This window comes from Pseudopipra pipra, chromosome 6 (assembly GCF_036250125.1).
Source record: "Pseudopipra pipra isolate bDixPip1 chromosome 6, bDixPip1.hap1, whole genome shotgun sequence".
Taxonomy (NCBI): Eukaryota; Metazoa; Chordata; class Aves; order Passeriformes; family Pipridae; genus Pseudopipra; species Pseudopipra pipra.
Window position 1 is genome coordinate 41,777,259 of NC_087554.1, and position 20,424 is coordinate 41,797,682.

At 49.4% G+C, this 20,424-nt stretch overlaps 1 protein-coding gene across 1 annotated transcript; it reads left to right on the forward strand.

Annotated features, from left to right (window-relative positions):
• Positions 1-3,167: 3,167 nt before the first annotated feature.
• On the forward strand, positions 3,168-13,228 carry BATF (basic leucine zipper ATF-like transcription factor). Its single transcript, XM_064658775.1, has 4 exons — positions 3,168-3,255; positions 3,581-8,286; positions 10,047-10,151; positions 12,583-13,228. Exons 2-4 carry the CDS (start codon positions 8,221-8,223, stop codon positions 12,787-12,789), a joined length of 378 nt encoding a protein of 125 aa, XP_064514845.1. The 5' UTR covers positions 3,168-3,255; positions 3,581-8,220; the 3' UTR covers positions 12,790-13,228.
• The last annotated feature ends 7,196 nt before the right edge of the window (positions 13,229-20,424 follow it).

The window sequence follows — 20,424 nt, forward strand, 5'->3', positions numbered from 1 at the left end:
AATTTCAGAGGGCTCACAAGGAACCAGGTATTAACATGAAAAACAAGGATACTCAAAACTGAAGTTAAAAAGTTTGGCTTAAATAAGACAGAAGATGGCATGATTCTTGGACATCAAGTTTGGAGTTTGGTAAAGAATGGCGGGAAGGAGTTTCCATCTTTTTTCTGTCCCCTCTTTGAAGCCGATGTTGGCAGTATTATTTATGTCAGGAGGACTGACTCTTCAAGTGAGGGCCTTGCAGCAGGACCACTGGCATGGCTTAGAGTACAGCACTTCTCCCTCATCCCACCTCCAAAGCACTGTCAGGGATGAGGTGCAGGTCACCTGTGTCTGGGCACTGGTGTTAGCAGCTGCTGCCAAAGCTGTGGGCAAAGTAGCCATGCCCCAGGAGGCTGGTTATGGAGCTTGTCTCTCGTGCCAGGGTACTGAAGTGTGAGGACGGAAAGAACAGGATTGATGGTCATGTGAAACTATCCATCTCCCTCTGTCCCTACCTCTGCTGCTCTAAGTCCCCTGAGGAAACTTGTGGGACTTTGTAAGCCCTCTGAAACAGCCAGCACTAAATGGGTCCTCCCTTGTGTTTGGGTGTTGGACCATGAGCCTCCCTCCCTCCTTGTGTTTCTCTCAAAAAGGCATTTGAAGAGCCCTGAGTTGGGCAGGGGCTCCAGGGGATGGACCAGGTGTGGGACAGGGGCTCAGCCCTGCTGCTGCCTCTCCTGTCAGCCTGCTGTGGGATGGCCTGTCTCCTGGAGAGCTGGCAGCATGAGAGAGCCGTGGGTGCGCCAGTGTGTGCCAATGCAGAGCATCCGGGCTGATGGGGCTTGGACACATATTTGTGTTTTGATAACTCTGCCAGTGTGGTACTGCCAATCAGCACTACTTGCACATTGTACCTTCTGCACAGCTCCCTTGTCCTCTCCTTCACAGCTTGTCTACTCCATGCTCCCCCGTGCTGCCTCTGACATGCTGTGCTCCAGGACTGCTTGTACAAGCCTCACACATGCCCGGGCACAAGCTCACTGCATGTGCACCCATCAGTGCAGCTACTTGTGCTGAATACCTCCTCCAGCTACACTGCGTGAGCTGAAGTATTTTGGAAGCTCATTCCCACCAAATGGGGTGGGCAGAAGGGAGAACTAGTGTATACATCCATGTAATCCAATATTGAAGCAGATCCCATTGGGGTGGGAACACAGTACTGGTATGAGTGTTGTTCACAGCCATCTTCTGCTGAGTGGGTGTCTTGGAGTCTAGCTGTAAGAACATGCCCTAAATAAGCTGTACTCAATCCTTGGGAGTCTTGGACATGTTTTATGGTGATGGGTGGTGTTGAAGAACATTTTCCTCTGAATAGCATCATGGAGCAGCAACGTAATACGCTCAAGAATCATGTATCAATTTAAGAGACAAGTAACACATTCACCGTCCGCCCCCATGCCATGCATCATGGGTGCAACCAATACCCAGTAAACATCAAATCCTCCATCAGGCTGTGGTCATCCCCTGGGAACACAATTTTTGCTGCTTGGTCACTTCAGTTGGATTCACTGCAGCACTAGCAGAGGCCCAGGGTTGGGTCCTGCTGCCACTGTGGCAGGGCTGGACAGCCACATGCGCCTCTCCTGCTCTTGTGGTAGCCTGGAAATGCACATGCTGGACAGCATGAAGGATGCTGGGGCTATAGCCACTTACCAACACCAGTAAGTCTACCCCTGGGTGGATCAGCACTTCTGGTTAAACGGGTCACTGCCCTTCCTCTTTGGGCCTTCCCCGTCATCACCGAACGAGACTGCCACCGAGATGAGTCAAACTGTCAGACAACATCTGCACCCTCCGCACGCCCCGTCCATGCGCTTGGATAGTTCAACTGCTGGGCTCAGCCCAGGCAGCGGAAGCAAAGGAACCCTGGTTGACTGGGGGGCGTCTGGCAGCTGAGCCTTTTCAGTGTCCCAAGTGTGGCTGGGTGATCTGGTCCATTTCTAACAAGATCCCAGAAGCTAGACAGGGCCTGTGGAGGCAGTGAGAGAAAGTTTTGCCTTAAATAGATGTACTCTGTTTGGGAGTTTGGGATCTGCTAACCTGGAGACTCCTGTAAGTGCACATCTGAGTACTTGCTCATGAGCTGCAAAGTCCTTGCCAGGAGAAGATTAGAGGTTGCTCAACTAATTACCCAACCAGTTTATTTGTATAGGACAGGAGAATGTGGTTCACCTCTTCAAAATAGCCTGGGGTGAACTCTAGTAAGTCTGTGTCTTGACATAGAAACTCCAGTACATGCTGGAAGTCTGACCCTGACAACCTCTTGCCAATCCTTCAGCTGAGAGCTCTAGCCAGGCTTGCTTTCCCCCTCCGGTGAGGTCAGATGTACCCCAGCTACCTGGAGCTTGTTGTCCATATCTGGAAAGCTAACATATTTGGCATTTCCTTTCTATAGCTTCCTTCTTTTAAAATATGAACCAAAGAAAGCATTACTAATGACATTCAACCCCCTCCCCCCTTAAAACTGGCAAAGCCAAGTACCACAGAGCTAGAAATTGCCAGAAATGGTTTGCCTGGGCAACCTAACTTCAGCTGTCTTGTGTATATGATTACTTCCTGCATTTTGCCCTGGATTGCCACCTCTTCAGCACCCAGACTGGACCTTGGCTGGAGAGAGCAAAAAGCTGGTCAGCTAGGCTGCATCCTTTCTTAGCAGGTCTGGGAAACTCCTATGCAATTGGTGAAGCAAGGGATTGCAGAAAGAAAGGAGGGTCTCCTGGTAGACAGTTGATGCCTCCCTGGAGAGCTAGGTCTGTGTCTACCCCTGCCTCGAAGTTACTCTGTAAGCTGGTAAGCCACATAAGCAAGAGCTTTCACAGGAGCAGCCGCGTCTTCCTCATTTGCCAGAGCTGCTTTACAGAAGTGCTAAAAGTTTGCAGCTGCAGTCACAGACATGAGGATCTGGGGTTTGATTAAATTAAGTGTTGTATAGGGCCAAAACCACTGAAAAATTTAGATTCTGGTTGTTTCAAAACATGTTCAAAACAAAATGAAGTACTTACAACCTGAATCTCTCTTTGTCTCTTCTTTTGCATCTGTTAAATAGGGATAACTCCACCCCCAACCCTGAACCTGAAAAGGTGGCTGAGAAGATAGATTAATTAATAACCCTGAAGAACTCACTCAGCACTGAAGCAATGAGCACTAGAAAGAATCCATGAAGAAATGGAAAAGCAGGATGTTGGAGCAGTCTCTGACTGCAGGACAGCAATGAAGGTAACACAGCCTTCCCAGGGAAGACACCTTAGTGGGTCATGAAGTTACAGAGCACAGCATGTTGCTTGGCATGAGGGTGTAATTACAGTATGTTTAAGGGAGTTAATTCTGGGATTTCCATACTTTTGAGTGCTTAATTTACAGTACTTGTAATTTATCAGATATTCAGATTCTAAAGTGCCTGTTTTCTGTACATTGGCAGGTTGCATCCAGTAAGGACTAAAAGTGTTGGTGTGATGGGTGTTTGCTCTCTGTTGGGTGGGATGAATTTGCTGGGACTATGCTTGAGCTCTCCTGACATGACCTCCCTCTCACACTCATTCAGCTCAGCCAGGATGAAATAGCTCTGGTGACTGAGACTGGGGAAGCTGCCCACATCACAGACAGGACCAATACATGCTGACAGAGCAGGACATGGCAGAAGTATCTGGTAGAGAACAGGGACTTTGTTCAACACAGACATTTGCTTGACATCTCTTATCAGCACTGATTTCTACACAAAGGTCTTCAAATTCATGTGGGGAATGATAAGGAAATTGCTGCAATTGTCCAAATATTGTAAGAAATTATTTGCATAAAATGCTACATGCGAAGCAGAAACAACCTCAGTGGTTTATAGGAGGCTGAAGTTGGTAGCTGCTCTAGCCTTGATTTTTAAATAGCACTATGCATTGAATGATTGTGCAAACAAGATGAGTGAGATGGATGGGGTGAGATGCAGTTTTGAATGTTACTGTCATAAGCCTGTAGCAAGTGAGAGGGCTTGAAAGGAAACTCCTGCACCCACCCGTGCTGAGGAAGCTAGTTACACAGGGGGACATGGACTTTGGAGGCAAAGGTGCTGGCTGCAGCTAAGGCTGAGAAATGGCCCACGTGCTCTCTGGGCTCTGAGGAGCCCTTTTTTTTTTTTTTTTTTAAATTTCATTTTTTCCTTATTTAAACCCTGGAAGCATAACATCCTACAGAGGCAGGATTCAACCTCTACCCTTTCCAATAGAGGTTTTTTCCCAGCCGCTTCATATGGAAGGCTTGAATAACTTTCCTGAACTGCCCATCCCAAGGTCTTCCTATGTTCATCTTGCTTTGAACCTCAGATCTACACCTTTCCTGCTGCAGTTGGAGCCTGTTGCTTCTTACCCTGCTCTGGCTGCACAGAAACCAATTGACCACCCTTTCCATTACAACATATGAAAGACCACTCCTTCCTCCCCACCCACTTCCCACCCCCAAGACTTCTCTTTTCTAGGCTAAATGGACCCAACTTCTTCACTCCTTTCTCTTAGTGCAATATTTCTATGTATTTATCCTTTGTATTGTTCTCTTCTGGACTATTCCACTTCTGGACCTGGGACTCTTAATGGGTACTGGCCCTGCACAGGCAGTACAGGGCAGTGATCTCCTCTGCCTTGTCCCAGCACCCTAGACCTGTACCCAGCTCCTTTGCGACACCTCTGTGCTGCTGGCAAAGCTTTGGCTTTCAATGCTCTGCAGCCCCTGGATTTTTCCCTGCTATTCTGCTGCCCTGGTCGGTTATTCCCCAGATCTTCTATCTACATCTTGCTTTGCTTTATATTTGCATTTGTTCTTGCTGAACTGCATCTTGCTGCTTTCCATTTCTTCAGCAGTTGAGATCACATTAAGCCCAACCTCCAGAGTCCCTGCAGCCACTCTGTCCCAGAAGAACAGGACTCCCTTAAGCGTGCTGTTATTCAGAAGGGACAAATGCAGGACTGGATGGCCCCATACTTCCTTTAAAACTCTCTGGAACTAGCCCTTCTCTATCAAGCTGCTAGTCCAGCAGTAACCTAACATTTGCAAGTTCATCCAATGCCACTAACAGTGATTTCACTGCTACTGTGATCAAGATCAAGAAACCTAAATGATCCCAGAGAGAAACTCAGGGGATGTTATTCACTGTAAATTTAGTCACCTATGTCAAGCACCAAGATTAGGAGAGTGCCTCCTGAGGCTCCCCCTCGTAGCAGGGGAGGGGCAGCAGAAACCAGCTCCCCAGCCTGCAGCAGGTGCCCAGGGCAGCTCCCACAGAGCTGTGAGCAGGTGCTGGTGGAGCCATGCTGGTCGTTTCTGCTGCTCTGGGTTGGGGGATTGCATCTCTGACCAGAGGAATGGCCCGTGAGGAGACAACATGGGTCCTGCCCAGCCCAGAGGAGCACTGTGAAGGCTCTGCCATCTTCCCACCAGGAGATACTGTCTCACAGCACACTTATTCACTCATAAGTGACAGGAATTCATTAGCACTGTAGCCAGCTTGAGGGCAAGGAGTGTGTTTGGGCAAGGCAAAAAAAGGGATGTTCTCTTAGTCCCACTCAGCAAGACCAAGTGTCCAAGCCCTCTCCCCTGCTGTTGCTCTCTCCTGAGGTGTCTCCATCAGTTGTTAATAAAAGCTCAGCTCTGGGCAAACCAAGGTGCAGCTCAAAACTTTCCTCCTGTGGATCAAAGAATAGCCTTTGCCATAGACACGTTCTGGACACTTTTGCACAGACTGCCTGGCTCCTGCCAGGACACCCAGCTTCCCTGCACCACCTCCTGCCAACACACCCGCCACCTTCCCGATTGCCTCCCTTCAGATACTGGCCTTGCTAGATATAAAAGGAAGGAATTCAGTTTATTTGCCCAATAATGGAACAAGGATATTTTTCTCTGAGGAAGAAGCTCCGCTCCCTCCATCCTGCCCTGAGTAACAGCAGCATGCAGAGCAGGATGGGCTAGGCAGTCTCTGAGACCCACTCACCAGCAGAGGAGTGTGGTTTCCTCAGGAGAGTGGGAATCCAGCACTGTGCTACCTGGAAAGGAAGTGCCGCTCAGGGTTGCAGAGTTCAGAGGAAGTGTAGCAAAGGAGCAAGTGAATGGATCCTTCAGCAGTTGTGCTGCTATCTGGTGCCTTGGGAAACTTGAACTCAATGCCCCTCATCTCACCAATGCCTTCGGCTACTTCATGCCTGGAGCCAGCCACACCAGAGGAGCCCTGCCTACTACAGGGGGGCTGTACTGCCAGGAGATCAGGTCCCTCAGGGTGGTTCATGCCAAGCAAGCAAACCCTTGCAGCCATGTTAGAAAGTGTGGTGGATCCTAACATTTCTCTACAGCACACCAGGAGAAAAAATACACTCCAGGCTGTGAAATGTTCGAATAGTAGAGCCAAGGGTAGGGCACCAGTGCCACAGGATGTTTCTAAAGAGGGAAATGGGTCAAAATGGAGCAGTTTTGCTACTGGAGCTAAGCCAGACAATTTCACCAAACTGCTCAGCCTGCAGCCAGCCCCATGTGGTCCTTTTTCAGCCCCACATTTGCCCATGTGTTGGCTCTATGAGTAGTGGCAAGGATGGGAAGAAATGCCAGCAATGCCCATGCAAGTCCGCACTGCGTTCCAAGCACGTGCACTTTCTGTGCTGCAATGTGGCTGCAAACCCAAAGCTGCCAATACTCTTGCTGTAGTGACCACTGCATCTCAAGTGCCCTTGCTGATACCCTGCTGCTGAGACTTGCTAGCTGCTCCTTCTTTAGGCAGGAGAAACTCAAACAGAATACCAATATGCAACAAAAACCAGTAAGGAGGAACTGTGAATTGCTGCTTTCCACAGGAGAGGGTTACTGTGGATGGGTTCATGCCTGTTTCTATATCTGCTCCTTACAGCGCATGCAAGAACATAGTCACTCCAAAGATATGTGCTCCTGTCTGAGAGTAGAGAGTCTGTGTTGGTGTGTGTTCCTGGTTCATCCTGGTGGATCTGGTAACATGAGCAGATGAGAAAATAAATGGTCCCTGCTTTGGCACTCCCTTCTCCTGCATTGTCACCTCCAGAGCCACTAGCACTGAAGCACTGCTGTCCCAAGGGCTGCTTGCATGTCTTCAGTCTTCCAAGGTTCATGCTAAGGATGGAAGTAGTCCCACAGAGCACAGCCCAGGGGAAAAACAAGGGGATGCAAAGCAGCTTCTCCTTGCTGCTGCCTGCATGGGCTGATCCATAGATCCTTACATTTACGGTACTTTAATTTGTCTGCCAGGGTTAATATTCCCCTTATGGGCCAGTGGTGACATACTGATGAATGTTCTAAAGTGCTAAATATCTTTACTTTATAGAAAATACTAGTCCTACCAAATCCAGTCCAAATATTCTATGATCCTGAGCCTTCTTCTTAGATAGGACTGGTGCTTCATCGTACCCATGCAAGCCATCTGCACAAACAGCATTTACGTGGCACCTGCTGAGGGTACCCGTCCCCTCCTCAGGACCCACGTCAATGGTGTCAGGGATGGCAGGAGGCAGTGTGTTGTGGGGAGATGTGTGGCTACCTGGGAATTTCCCCAGCTGGCTTGGGGTGACTGAGGCTGCCTGGGCCTGGACTGACCCCCTGCCTGCAAGGGGCTGGCATGGCACGCAGTGCCCCTGGAATTTCTGGGGCTCCCAGCAGCACCTCCTCCGCACTGCCCTCCTTTGAGGGTCCAAGTTTCACAGCCAGAGCTGGGGCTTTTCTTCCTTTCCATCTCTGCTGTTTGTCTCAGAGAAAACCCATCTTGTTGTTTTTCAACTGCTTGAAGGTGATTTTCGGGGGTTTTTCAGGCTATTTTGAAGCTCATTTTTCCCAGATGTGCTTTTTTTTCTTCTTCTTTTTTATTAATTTTTTTTCTTCTGTAACTTTTCTTCTTTGCCTTAAAGTTTCCGGCCACGTGACTTTCAGCTTACATCCCCGAGGTTCTGAGAAACCACAGGAGGCTGAGACCTAAAGGGAAGGTGCAGAGCCTCCGAGAGGAGAGGCAGCGAAAGTGTTGGAGTGTTGGGCAGGAGGACAGTGTGCTTCTGGGACGGGTGAGAGCAGGGAAGCCAAGGGCTATCTCAGAGGTGACAGAGGAGGGTGGGGAGAGGCAGAGAAGCAAGACAGAAGGCAGGCACACCAAGAGGACAAAGGAAGCTGAAGAGACCCTGGGAGCCAGAGCCAGGAGCCATGCCCCACAGCTCCGACAGCAGTGATTCCAGCAGCTTCAGCCAGTCTCCCCCTCCCAGCAAGCAGGTAAAGCAGGGACCTTCCCCAGCTCTCCCCAGATGGAGAGTCCTTTGGGGTGGGCCATGGATGGGTGGGAGGTAGGGTGGCACCCACTGTTGGTGTTTTCACAGCACAATATGGCAGAGCTTTCTAAGAACAGCTGTGGGGAGAGCGATCCAGGGCTCAGCTGAGGGCCCTGGCAGGAGCCCTAGCCACTGAGGTGGGTAAAGGAGGAGAGAGAAGACCTGGTTACCTGTGACTATGCCGGGGCAACTGAGGGGCCAGGACCCCAGGCATGGTGGATCCTGCAACACATGCCAGGCAGGCAGGAAGCTTCATCATGAGAGTTGGTGCTCTGGCAAGGAGCCTGTGCAGGCACCTCCTGTCCATGAACTGGGGCAGCTCAGGGCCCTGACACTTTGGGTCTGCTTTCTCTTCTGTTCAGCCTCAGAGGTTTTTCACCTCCGTAATGCTTGACAGAGGGATTTTGGTTTGTTGCATGGTGTACTTTAATGCAGGTCTTTTGCTGGCAGATACTGACACAAATCCAAGATGTTCCCACTGCCTTTTCTGGCTAAGCTTTATTATATCTGTCACTTGCCATTTCTCTAAGGCTGGCAACAATGGCAAGTACCTGAGACTTTGCTCAGAAATCTTGGGGATGATCAGGGCAGATGACTTCTGGTTTGCAACCAAGGATGAGGAGGCATCCTTGTAGAGAAAGGGATAAAGCACAGAGTTTGCCAAAGGATAGGGACTGGACTTCATGAAGAACCTGCAAGATGCTGTATCTGAGATATTTTCAGGGTCTTGAAAGCAAGGACAAAACGGTTAGGTTCAAAGAAAAAAAAATCTTGGGCGGGGGGAGGGGGGAGAGGATGTGGACAGATTGATGGGCTGGGAAGATAACTTTTGTGGCTGACTTTTGTAGTCTTGTGGAGAAGTGGTGGTGTGAATGTTAAAGAGTCCACAAAAGGGGCAGTGCAATATGAAAATAGAAGATGAAAGAGACTGTTTGACAGTTTCAACTGTCAGAAGGCAGCAGAAGGACCAGATCTCAGCAGAGAATGGCTGGTCTGTGAAGCTCATGACCTGGAGCCAGGAGATCTGTTCTTCCCTGCCAAAGGAAGTGTTGCAGTCAGCATTGCAGGCATTGCTACCAAGGGAATCCAGGAAAGAGCAAGCACAGAGATCAGAGAGCTGAAGCAAATGAGATCTGAGTTAAAAACAAAAGCTCAGAGTCTGTCTAGTCAAACAAAGCAAGGGCCACATTGCATTGGTAGGGTCCACAAGAAATAAAGCCTGAGGGAGAAGGGTGATGGAGAGTGGAGGGACCTACAGGGGTGAAAGGAGGAAAACACAGACTGTATCTTTGGAAAAAACCAGTTTATCCAAGGATTTGAAATGTCCACATTGCCATTACCCTGCAGACAGACAGGGAAGGGAAAGGTTTTCTGTACGAGAATTCAAATTGTCTCTCTTCCAGAAGGAGGTCCTTACTCTGGTCCATCAATCCATATCCCAGGCCTGGGTGTTGGTGAAGGGAGAGTAGTCATTTCCCAGCAGTACTGGGATGCCTAAGGGTATCAGATGTGCCCCTCCTGGACAACGAGGGTGCCAAAACCATCACGTCCCTGGGCTATGGCTTTATCCTGGCATGGAGGGTGTGTATCCCATGTCCTGTGCTTCAATCATGTTATCTGCTGTGTCCCCTTCCCACTTACTGCTCTGCAGGAGAAGGGCGAGGGAGGGAATGCCCCAGTTATTTCTATGGCTTGTTTCCCTAGGACTCTTCTGATGACGTGAGAAAAGTCCAAAGGAGGGAGAAGAATCGTATCGCTGCCCAGAAGAGCCGGCTGAGGCAGACTCAGAAAGCAGACACACTGCACTTGGTGAGCACTCCCACTCTTCTTTGTCCTCAGTACTGAGGGCTCACATAGGACACAATGTGCTTTTCCCCTGGGACTTGGTGTGGAGATGCTCAGTGGAAGCAGGACAGGAGAATTGAGGCCAGGGCGGGATGTAGGAGTTAGCACTTACAGCAAGAGCACACAGCCCAGGATGACTGCCACTGAAGCATTTAGTTTTGCACCTAGTTTTGAATCCATCTTTATCTCTCAGTCTTTCATTACTGATTTCCTTTTCCAGTCTCTTCTGACTGAGTCACTCAGAAGCTCTTTGAAAGCACAGTCTCAGCCGGGCTGAATTTCCCTGGGTTTGTGATTCATGCCATCATTTATGCAGAGATGTAACAGCATACAGGGATGCTTTTCTGTGGCACTGTTGGCACCCTTGCAGCTCTTCTTGGTGTGAAGAATTAGATGTCTGCTTTTCAGAAGGGATGGCCACTTCTGGTCAGTGTCAGAGCACAGGGGCTGAGATCCTTTGAATTTTGCACGGTGATAAGTGCAGTCCCATATGTTTTGGGCTACTGGTGGGCAGGATGAAGAACACACAACCTGCAGTGGACAGAGACCATCTTTATCCCTGCACTGGCTTGGCTGTCATTTGAAAAGTGGTAGTTGAGCTCATGTTCAAAAAACCGTCCTTTGACTTAGCGATCTTCATATACCCCCATGTCCCAATTTTTGGGAATAATTCTTGAGAATTCAGTCCTGAACCTTCATCCTGACATAGTGGCCTCATCGCATGGTTGGAGTTGGGTTTAAGGCAGAGATTTCACTCTTTTCTCAGTAAGTGATGATCGTTCTAGAGCTGACATGGCTCTAGGCTGGTTGCATAATATCTGCCAGCAGCAGTGGCTCTGGGTGACTGTGCCTGAGAGGGGTAAAGAAATACCCTTTCCTTGGGGTCAGTGCTCTCTCCAAGGTAATCCTAGAGGTAGATATGGGCTCTGTTCCTTCCCCAGGAAAATCCCACCTAGCTGTGCACCGAGAATTGGACTGCTTTTCTTAGAGCAGATAGCAAATCATATGAGATTACTACTGCTCAGCTGGCATTGATAGCACACAGTCCTTGCCTTCCCATGGGGATGAGAGCAGCAGAGCTAAGTCCTGGATCCTGACAGACAGATGTAAAAATGCAGAGAAGCAAGTAGAGGATGGATGGTGAGTTTCTGCTAGTTTTTTTTTCATTTCCTGGTGGATAGTGAACGCCTGCTGCTCCTGGGTTTATTCCCTGAGCGCTCTTTGCCTTTGGTCGATTCTGAATCAGGGACTTTGGTTCCTTGAAGTGGTTCTGCCCAGAAGAGCATGGCTCAGCTTAAGCTATGGTGGTATGAAAGGAGCCAGCAGCTCCATCTGCCCCAGGGTTTTGTAGTTTGTGTTTTGAGAGGAATGAGTCATGGGGAGGCTGGAGCTCCCAGCCCCTGGGTGATTCCCATCAGTTCCTGAGTTCCATAGCAGTCATGATTTCCAAAGAATTTGGTCATGTCCTTGAGATGCTGTGTGACTCCTGCAGTGACAGCAGCTGTAACTGGTAGGTGTGTTTCACCTGTGCACAGGGAGCAGCTGCCATCAGAAGTCAGCATGGGAGCGGAGGGGTGAGCAGGGGGATGACATGTTCACTTTGCCAAGGTGGTGGTGCAGCTTTCCAGGGCCTCAAAGTGCTGAGTCCTGCTTTAGCTGTCTCGGCTGAGATTGCAAAGCCTGCTGCTGCATCCTCCCTCCCTCCTCTGGTCTTGCCCAGGCTGCTGGCTCCATGGTCAGTTGGTGCCTGTGACGCTCCAACCTGGAGCTGGCTGAACTTCACAAGGTGAGGTAGCAAAGGCTTCGATGCTCTCAGTGTCGTTGAGACGAGGCTGAGCATCTTTATTAACCCCTTTGTTGTTATTCTCATTAATAACAGTATTGATTCAGTTCTTCTGAGGCCTCAGTTTCTCTTTTCTTCTGACTCAAGTGTCTTCCCCTCCTCCCCACCGTGCCACTGCTTTCCCCGGCTGCTAGCAGGAAGCAGTGAGTCTCTTCTTTCCAGGGCAATGACAGGTTTCCTGTGACAGGTGGTTTTCTGGTTAAAGACGGCGGTTATTCAGCTCGCTCTCCCCCGGGGGCTGGGCTGCCCGGGAAGCACCCGGAGATGTGCGTGTGCATGAGAGGGAGCGAGAAAGCCTGGGCGGGAGCAAGCCACAGTCACTTCTCGTAAGCCGGCACTGGGGAGCGTGTCTGGGGCCGCCAGCATCGCACTTGCACCCGGTCTGGCCAGCTGGGGGAGGAGGGTTTGCCCAGGCAGGGCTCTGTGACGAATTTACCAGAAATATGTCATTCTGGAAATTCTGTGGGGCAGAGAGGCGCAGGACCACAACCCCCCTGTCCCTAGCTCATCGGCTCCCACACTGAGGAAGTCCCTGTGGTTTTCTGTCCTCAGGAGAGCGAAGACTTGGAAAGGCAGAACGCTGCCCTGCACCGGGAGATCAAGCAGCTGACAGAGGAGATGAAGCACTTCACCTCGATGCTGAGCTCCCATGAACCACTCTGCTCCATCCTGACATCCCCTCCACCGCCTCCAGAAGTGCTTTACGCCACACACTCCTTTCACCAGCCCCACATTAGCTCCCCACGCTTCCAGCACTGAGCTGGAAGTAGGACGACAGCCTGCCAGCTCCACTGATGGCAAGAAGTAACTTCGTGGGGCTCACTTTTCCATCCAAGGGAAGGAATTGGACAAGTGGACATTCCTTCCTAAAGTGTGTACTCTGAGTGACTTGCCTAAGACTTACTTCCTGTACAGAAATGGCAGAGCCACCACAAAGCATCTTGGGACAGTTTCCAGCTTGGATCCTGAGAAGAGGAGGCAGTCACAAAAGGGCACCAACCCCCTTCTGTGGTGCTTGTTTGGGCACACTCACAAGAGCGTGCAGCACCGACAGCCTCCATAAGAGTGGCTGGATGTGACATGCAACAGCCGGAGCTACAGGAAGAGGAATGGGAGCAGGGGTGGAGGAGGTTGGGGGCCACAGAGTATCAGGGAAAAACTGGTTTATTTTTGTAAAATAAAGATTGAAAATTCTTAACTCTTTGTTTCCAAAATAAGGTCTGAGTGAATCCCGGCATGATACAGTGAAGACACAGGTGGCAGGACAGGGAGAGCTAGGAGTCCAAGAAACAGCCCTGCATATGCAGAGGTCTAATCCAGGGCCAGCAACTGCAGCCTCACATTTAGAATGGGGGCCCATGTACATAGGCTAGGCAGGCTGAGGAGCAATGGTTTGTGAAGTGATGGGGTCCCTGGGGAGGATGGGTCCCTCCTTGTTGCAGGGCTGGACTTGGCTAATGAATCTGATGTGCCATGTGACATCACAGGTCTCTTCCCTGCTGACCCTCTTGGCTCCCTGCGACTGATGGCTATACCTCCACATGTTCCCCTTGCATGTGTGGAGGTGCACTGCCATATCATGGTAGCTCACATGCAGCTCTTGGTGGGCTGGTGGAGCCTTCAGGCATGGAGGGAAGTGGTGATGCTGTGCTGGAGTGCACAGGAGAAGCAGGACCTAGCAGGACTCTTGCTTCAAGGCACCCTGCTAAGGTATGTAGCTGTAGCCTATGCTGTTTCCCCTTGCCCAGCAGTCACAGCTCTACAAAAGACTACTGCACTACCTCATGCATTGAAACAGATGAAACCTGAAAGGTCAGAGAAGATTAAGTTGGTATTGCTGGGTGATCTACTGGAAACACAAACTGGTCCATACAGATGGTCTCTACACCTTATACCCCACCAGCCAGCAGTCACCTACCACCCCCACTCTATACACAAAGCTGAAGCCCACCTGTCGGTGCAGGTCCTGTTGCTAATGGTGGCTCAGGACTGCTGCCATCTTAAAGGAACATCAGCTGCAATTTTTTCAGCACAAGCAGTGCTGTTGACACAGGCTTTTAAATGAGAGAAATAGATTAAATTCGTAGATATCCTTCTTTCAGGCGCAGGGAAGCAGCATATTTCATGGGGTTTGGCCCATCAACATAGCCCACAAGAGAGGTTGGATAAGTCTGTAATGTGCTGTGCTGCACACATTTTCTCTCTGGTTTGCACTAGCAGGAGGATAACCAAATACTGCCATGCCTCAGCAAGCTGCCCTCAGGAGATGCACAGGTAGCACTGTGATTTCTCATGCCATGATCTATTCAGGTGCTTCTGCCTCCAGTTTCTGGGCCAGCATGGGAAGCACTGTAGTCAGAGACACTTAGTGTCAGCACGTGGGCCTGGGTGTGGGCATCACCACCCTACAAAAGCAGTGCTGAGGCAACGGGCAATTGCACTCGCCCTCCCTGTCTGTGCAGGTCTGCCCCTTGCCCCAAGGGGGATGTGCACACATAGGGAAGGATGGTGGTTGTTCCAGCCAGGCAGCTGAGTTTCTGCATACAGGACATGCAGAATACATCTACAAGAACAATTTCATTGTGTCTTACACCAGCCCTCTGTGCTGGATCTCACACCAATAGGCTTCACTCCATCCACTGATTCAACAAATAGAGCTGCCGATCCTTGCACGGGCCACGCTTTGAGTCACCCAGGCTACACAGGCTCTTCCCAAAGTGCTTTTCTCTGGGATTTGTCCTTTCAAGCCTGAGAGAGACAACTGTCCTCCAGCTCTAGAGGCCTTTGTCTTTACAGGCTCTGCTTCTGCTCCTTCAGCTTCTGGTAGATTTTCTCCTGGATTCTTCACTTGGTGTTCCTCAGGGCTCTGATGGTTCCATGTTTTCTGGGTTACAGTTACAGAAAAAAGCTTTGGCTACCTTGCTTGGGGTTTGCTGTGCAGGGAACTGCAGGCTCACGCTCCTCACTGAAGGATGCAACAGAGCCCTAGCACAGCTTGCACTGACAACAGTGTCACCTAGAACAAGAGATCTCCATCCTTGCTGTGCCCTTTGTGTTTTCTCATGCCTATAAAATGCTAAGCTTGGTTTTAACTGCAGGTGGAGAAGGTCCTACACCGATGTATATGTCAACTATGCCCACGCAGACATGAAGCCAATATTTTTGCTGCAGAGCTGTCGAGGTCTGAGATCCTTCATACTGGGTGGGGTTCACATAATGCCCACAGAATTGCTAGACTACTCACTGGTAACGTCTCAGACCTATTACTGCGACTCAGAACGAAAATAAGCGGTAAGTGGTGAGACTGGAAGACAGGTTTGCAACAACATCCTCTCCAAAACTTAAACAATGTTCTTGGCACATTCAGTTAAGCTGTCTCTCCTCTGCATGGCTGGCTGTGAGCTGGAAGGCCTCCTAGCAGCAGCACTAGGCTCAGCCGTTTTGGCCAAACACTGGGTGTTCCGCTGGTGCTAGGAGGCATATCTTCCAATCTGACTTGTCTTTGCCCCAGTCTTGCCCTCAAAAACCTGATCACAGAAGATGATCTGCACAGTTCAAGCCTGTTTTGACTTCTGTTTGCTTATAGTGATTGTGAGGTGTCTCGGAGGCAGTGTCTCTTTGTTATGAAGAATGATTCTCCTGGGGGATGTCCTTATCACCCAAGCAGCATCGGACAACAGATCCTTTCAGAGCCATTAGCCCTTTCAACCAGTGGCTGAGAAAAAGATCTTTTCTTGAGGCTATTTGCAGAGCTGCACAAGCTGCTTATTTAGGCTGTGTGAGGAGATTCTTTCACTTCTGTACCGGCACTGTCTCTTGCTTCTTTTTCCTGGGCTCCGGGCCTCTACTCTCCACTCTTCAAGCAACTTCTTTTAGATTTCGAAGTAGCCAAGTGCCTGTTCTTCGGTGTGGCCCTCGCTGTCCTCAAATGAACTGTAAATGAGCCTAAAAGAGGAGCAAAGGGCAGGGAGGTGGCCAGGGCAATTATCCCCGATTGCTTTCGATTGCTCCTACCAGCAGTGCAATTCCTTTGACATTCCTTTCCACGGCGTCTGGCATTTCTCAAGTGCTGTGGTACCTGGCCATGCCCAACCTGCAGGACCACTGTCGTGCTGGCTATTCCAAGGGAAGGGGATGCTTCTGGGAACACAACTGGATAAACCGGGTGATGGCTGGTCCTGTGGCAGCCTGTCCCTACCCAGCAGGACGTCAGCGCCTGTCTATTGCGCTACCCGTCCCTCACTGAAAACCTCTCTCCAAGCAGTACATAGATGAGGGGTCACAGGAGGCTGAGAGACTCTTTCCCAGCCGGGGAAGGCCAGTCGGGGAGAGAGACAGCTCTTCTGCGAGCACAGCCTGCCGAAACACTGCTTGCGTGCTGGCCTCTGCTGGGCGAAAGCTGAGCGCTCCCAGCCTGCACCTGCACTCTTCTTGGCAGAGCCGGTTTGAAGGTTGTTAGCCTGGCTATTGCCAGACTAGAGGGAGGACTGAGCGGCTCAAGGCTAATGTGCGTGATGGCAAGTGTTGGGTAAGGCTGCCTGAAGGGGATGTCCATGTCCAAGTGGAAGAGTGAGTCTAGTCTCCCTTAGCCAAGGATCTTGTTCTTGGTTCAGGGACCTGTTCTGCTTTGCGGTCCCAGCATGTTTCCATTGTTGCATGAGAGTATGGGGAGTTTGGCTTGGTGTTCCCCACCTTCCCCAGCTCCCGAGGGGCTTGCAGAGGTGTTTGCAAGCATCGCTGGGCTGGATGTGGGGGCTGAGCCTGAAAAGCATCACAGGTGGAGGGAGCTACTTGCTAAAATAAACAGATCTGACTGCAGCCCTGATTAACTATAATCACCTTCACCAGGACCTGAGATAAGAATGGTAGATTTCAGTGTTTTGATATCCAGAAAGCTTTTGTAGAAGCACTTGGGCTGTATTTGTGCCCAGCAGCCATGTCCCTGGGGCTCTGCTGCATACTGGGCAAAGCCGGCCGGAACTGAGAGCAGGTGTAATGTGGCACTGTGAGGCAGCTGCCGTGGGTGCTTTTCCAGCCTTAGTGACCATTGCCTCCACATTCACTTGCTGACTGGTGTCTTCTTTGCAGAGAAAACAGAGATGTGTGGCAAACATCTGTTGATACAAGCAGAGGATGGAGAAGGCAACTGGGGAACAAGAGAGTCACATTTTCCTTTATGGCCTTTACCGAAATTCAATACCTCCCATGGATCGAGGCATCCTGACAACTGTGCAGAAGGACAGCAAGTCACAAAGCACAGGGGGTGTTGTAACTTTCTCTCTTTCCGTCCCCCTAAAATCACAGGCTCAGCACTTTACAAGCCATCCGTATCAGCATTTCAGGCATGCCTTTATGGTAAGATAAATAAAGACAGGACATTCAGTGCTGACATAATCTTAACGTATCTCTCCTGCTGCAAAGCCCAGGGCAATCTTTTATGTCTGGTATTCCCTTTCTGCTTCATACTCCTCAGCTCAGCTGCAGGCTCTCGGTGTGGCAGGTGCCAAGGTGGGGAGACACAGAGCTAGCCAGTCCAGGGGAAGGTGCATTCATCCCACTGTATGGGGCTGTTTTATGAACTCAGGTGTCATCACTGTGATGCCCTTTCTCTAAATTGATTCACATGTGAATTTTTCTTCTTGAGGGGTACAAAAAGGGTAATACCCAAGCACTGTTTGCATGGAGTCAGAAGAAAAGTAGAGGCACATCTTCCATTTGGCAAAGGACAGAATAAGCAGCTCTGTTGCCCATTTTGCTGTGGCTCCAAAGTATTTATGCACTTGTTTTACAAATCCCATCTCAGAATTCACTTCTGTTAGAGCTGCCAGTCTGCATCAGCAAGAGGATAATCTGCTGCATACTGGACCAAAGCAGCAGCCCACAAAAGAGACCCTCTCTCTGCTTCTTACAATGATCATAGTGTCCAAAGCAGCACTTGTCATACAAGAATTGCTGCCTGGATGCTAATATTTCAGCACACACAGATAAAGGAAGATCGGGAATCACTGCTAAGAGACAAAGCATTTTTATAAATCACGAGCTGTCAAGAAGAGAAAAAGCAAAGCATGGCATGAAATGGTGAGACTTTTCCTAGCAAACATCACTGTGCTCACTTTGTCTGGGTTCTGCCGTGGTTTTGCCACCTTATTGATTAGTGATCCGGAGGGGATTTGAGCAACATGGGTAAAGTTTTTTTAGGTTAATCAAAAAATCTACCCAACTAAATGGTAGGGAATGTATATTCATTGATTGCCAGGGCAGAGTTACAAAATTACATGAGACTGTAATTTTTCTTGCAGCTGAGGTTGCAGACAGCAGCTCCTGAAAGTCCTACTGCTTCAGAGACATCCATGCAGAGAGAGCACACATTCCTCCCAACTTCTGCACCAACCAGCTCTGTGCTCTTTTCCTAAGATGCAATCAACTTTTCTGCCCTTACAACAGCAATGGTTTGGTGTCATGATCCTCAGAACTTTTCCCAAGTTTGTCTCTTTTGCTGCAGTGTGAGTGGGAGAAAGAAGAGGCACATGCCTGAGTTCAGCAGTGAGACCATGTACATTTCCAGCACTCTTTTATTATCAATTGATGTCAACTGCAAGAAATAGAAGATGAAAACCTTTTTTTATGTCATTGGCATGAACTAATATGACTCACTGAAATGGAGGCTGGAGAATGCTGAGTAAGAAGGGCTTATAAACTTAGAGCTTTGGTATTTGGGGTTAATCTGTGACCCTGATCTGGACTGGGGATGAAAATCTAGACTGTGGCTAAGTTTTGAGTCTAACTAGATCTTTTTCACTTCTTTTATTTTGATTTTCATGTCTCATGTGTGTGCCTGGTACACAGCAGAGGAGTGAGGTGGGTTTGATCCAACGACAGAGCTTGTGCACAGCTTTCCACACAGCTGTCTATATCTCTACAGCTTTTCAAAAGCAAGAGTTGAGAGCTGGGCTGAGATGCTCAAGAAGCACAGCAGACTAACCACAGTTACACAGTTTTTGGATTAGAGCCGGTTCTCATCCGGCCAGACCAGAGATGGGGCAGAGCAAGTTGATATCTGTTTGCAGAAAGCCATGCAGAGGTAGCGTAACTGCCCTGAGTCTGGAGAGGTGTGCACTAACCAAAAACTGGCACTTCTGAGGTACCATGCATGCAAGTGCTCTTCCATGCTGCACACTCCTTTTTACACCTTTTTCTTGCTGCAAAAAGGCAGCAGTGAATTAGCGCTTCAGTCATGCCTTCCCATGTACTCTTTGCAGTTCAGACCTGTATGATTTAGCCACACAAACATCACACCTGAACTAGACAGAGTTAAATTAAGGCCATTGCTGTGTTAAAGCCAGGCTTTGAACAGGGAGATTGGATTTGCAAAGAGGTGGTATTTCAGGCTGCTGTTGGGAAAGCCCTTGCATCCCAGGCTGGAAGGTATCAAACCGGAAAAACAGTCACGCCCCTGGCAGGACCACAGGCAAATCACCCAGGCAAATTACTGTAACTCCTTGTACCCCTGTAAAGTAGACATAGGTGATGCATCCCCAGTAAAGCTCTTAGAGAGCAAGAGCTACACATGAAATATGCTGAAGGGGAGCAAAACATTATTTCCCTTCCTTGAGTTATACTTTTGAAAGGCCTTAAACTTTGAACAGGATAGGTTTGGTGCTCAAAGTTAGCCCCTGCACAACTTTGGTGGTTCTGAGGTCCGCAGTCTTCTCTAGATGAGATTTTAGAGTGTGCAACCAAGCCATTGTGTTTTGTGTAGAGGAAGGTAATTTTTGCAAAATTTTGAGTGCTGAAGAGGTTGCATGCTGCATTGTAATGAGTGGAGTTGTTAATCACTGCCTATGTACCCAGATCTTTACACTAGAAACGTAACAGGAAAGATTCTTAAGGGTTTAGGGTGTATCTAATCTACAGTAATAAACTAACCCATGGCATTTATAAGCTGTATACTGGGTCCTGCTTTCTGGTGGCACTTGGGATGCAGAAAGCTATAGGTGCCAGCAGAGGGCTCGCAGCCTTCTCTGCTCCGTAGGGGAACACTGCTGGCTTTGTCCAGCGCCACAGCCCTGCCACGGACTGCACCGTGTGTCTCCAGCTGAGGACTGCATCCAAGTGTGACCCAGAAGTAAGTGGCTCTGCCAGCTATTCGAGTCTTGCCATTTGGTCTTATGGTACAACTACCTAACCTGTGAAGAATTCCACTAAAGCAGTTTGGGTGTTGAACCCAATATGAAACCTTCTCCCTCCACTAACCCTGTGATGTCTGTTGTGAAAGGTTGTATGGGATATCTGTTGACAGCTCCTCTAGACCTAAATGCTATCAGTCAAAATGCAATAGAGCTGCCCAAGACCTGCACTAGTTAGGCTTTGTAAGTGCAATGATGAAATTTAGAG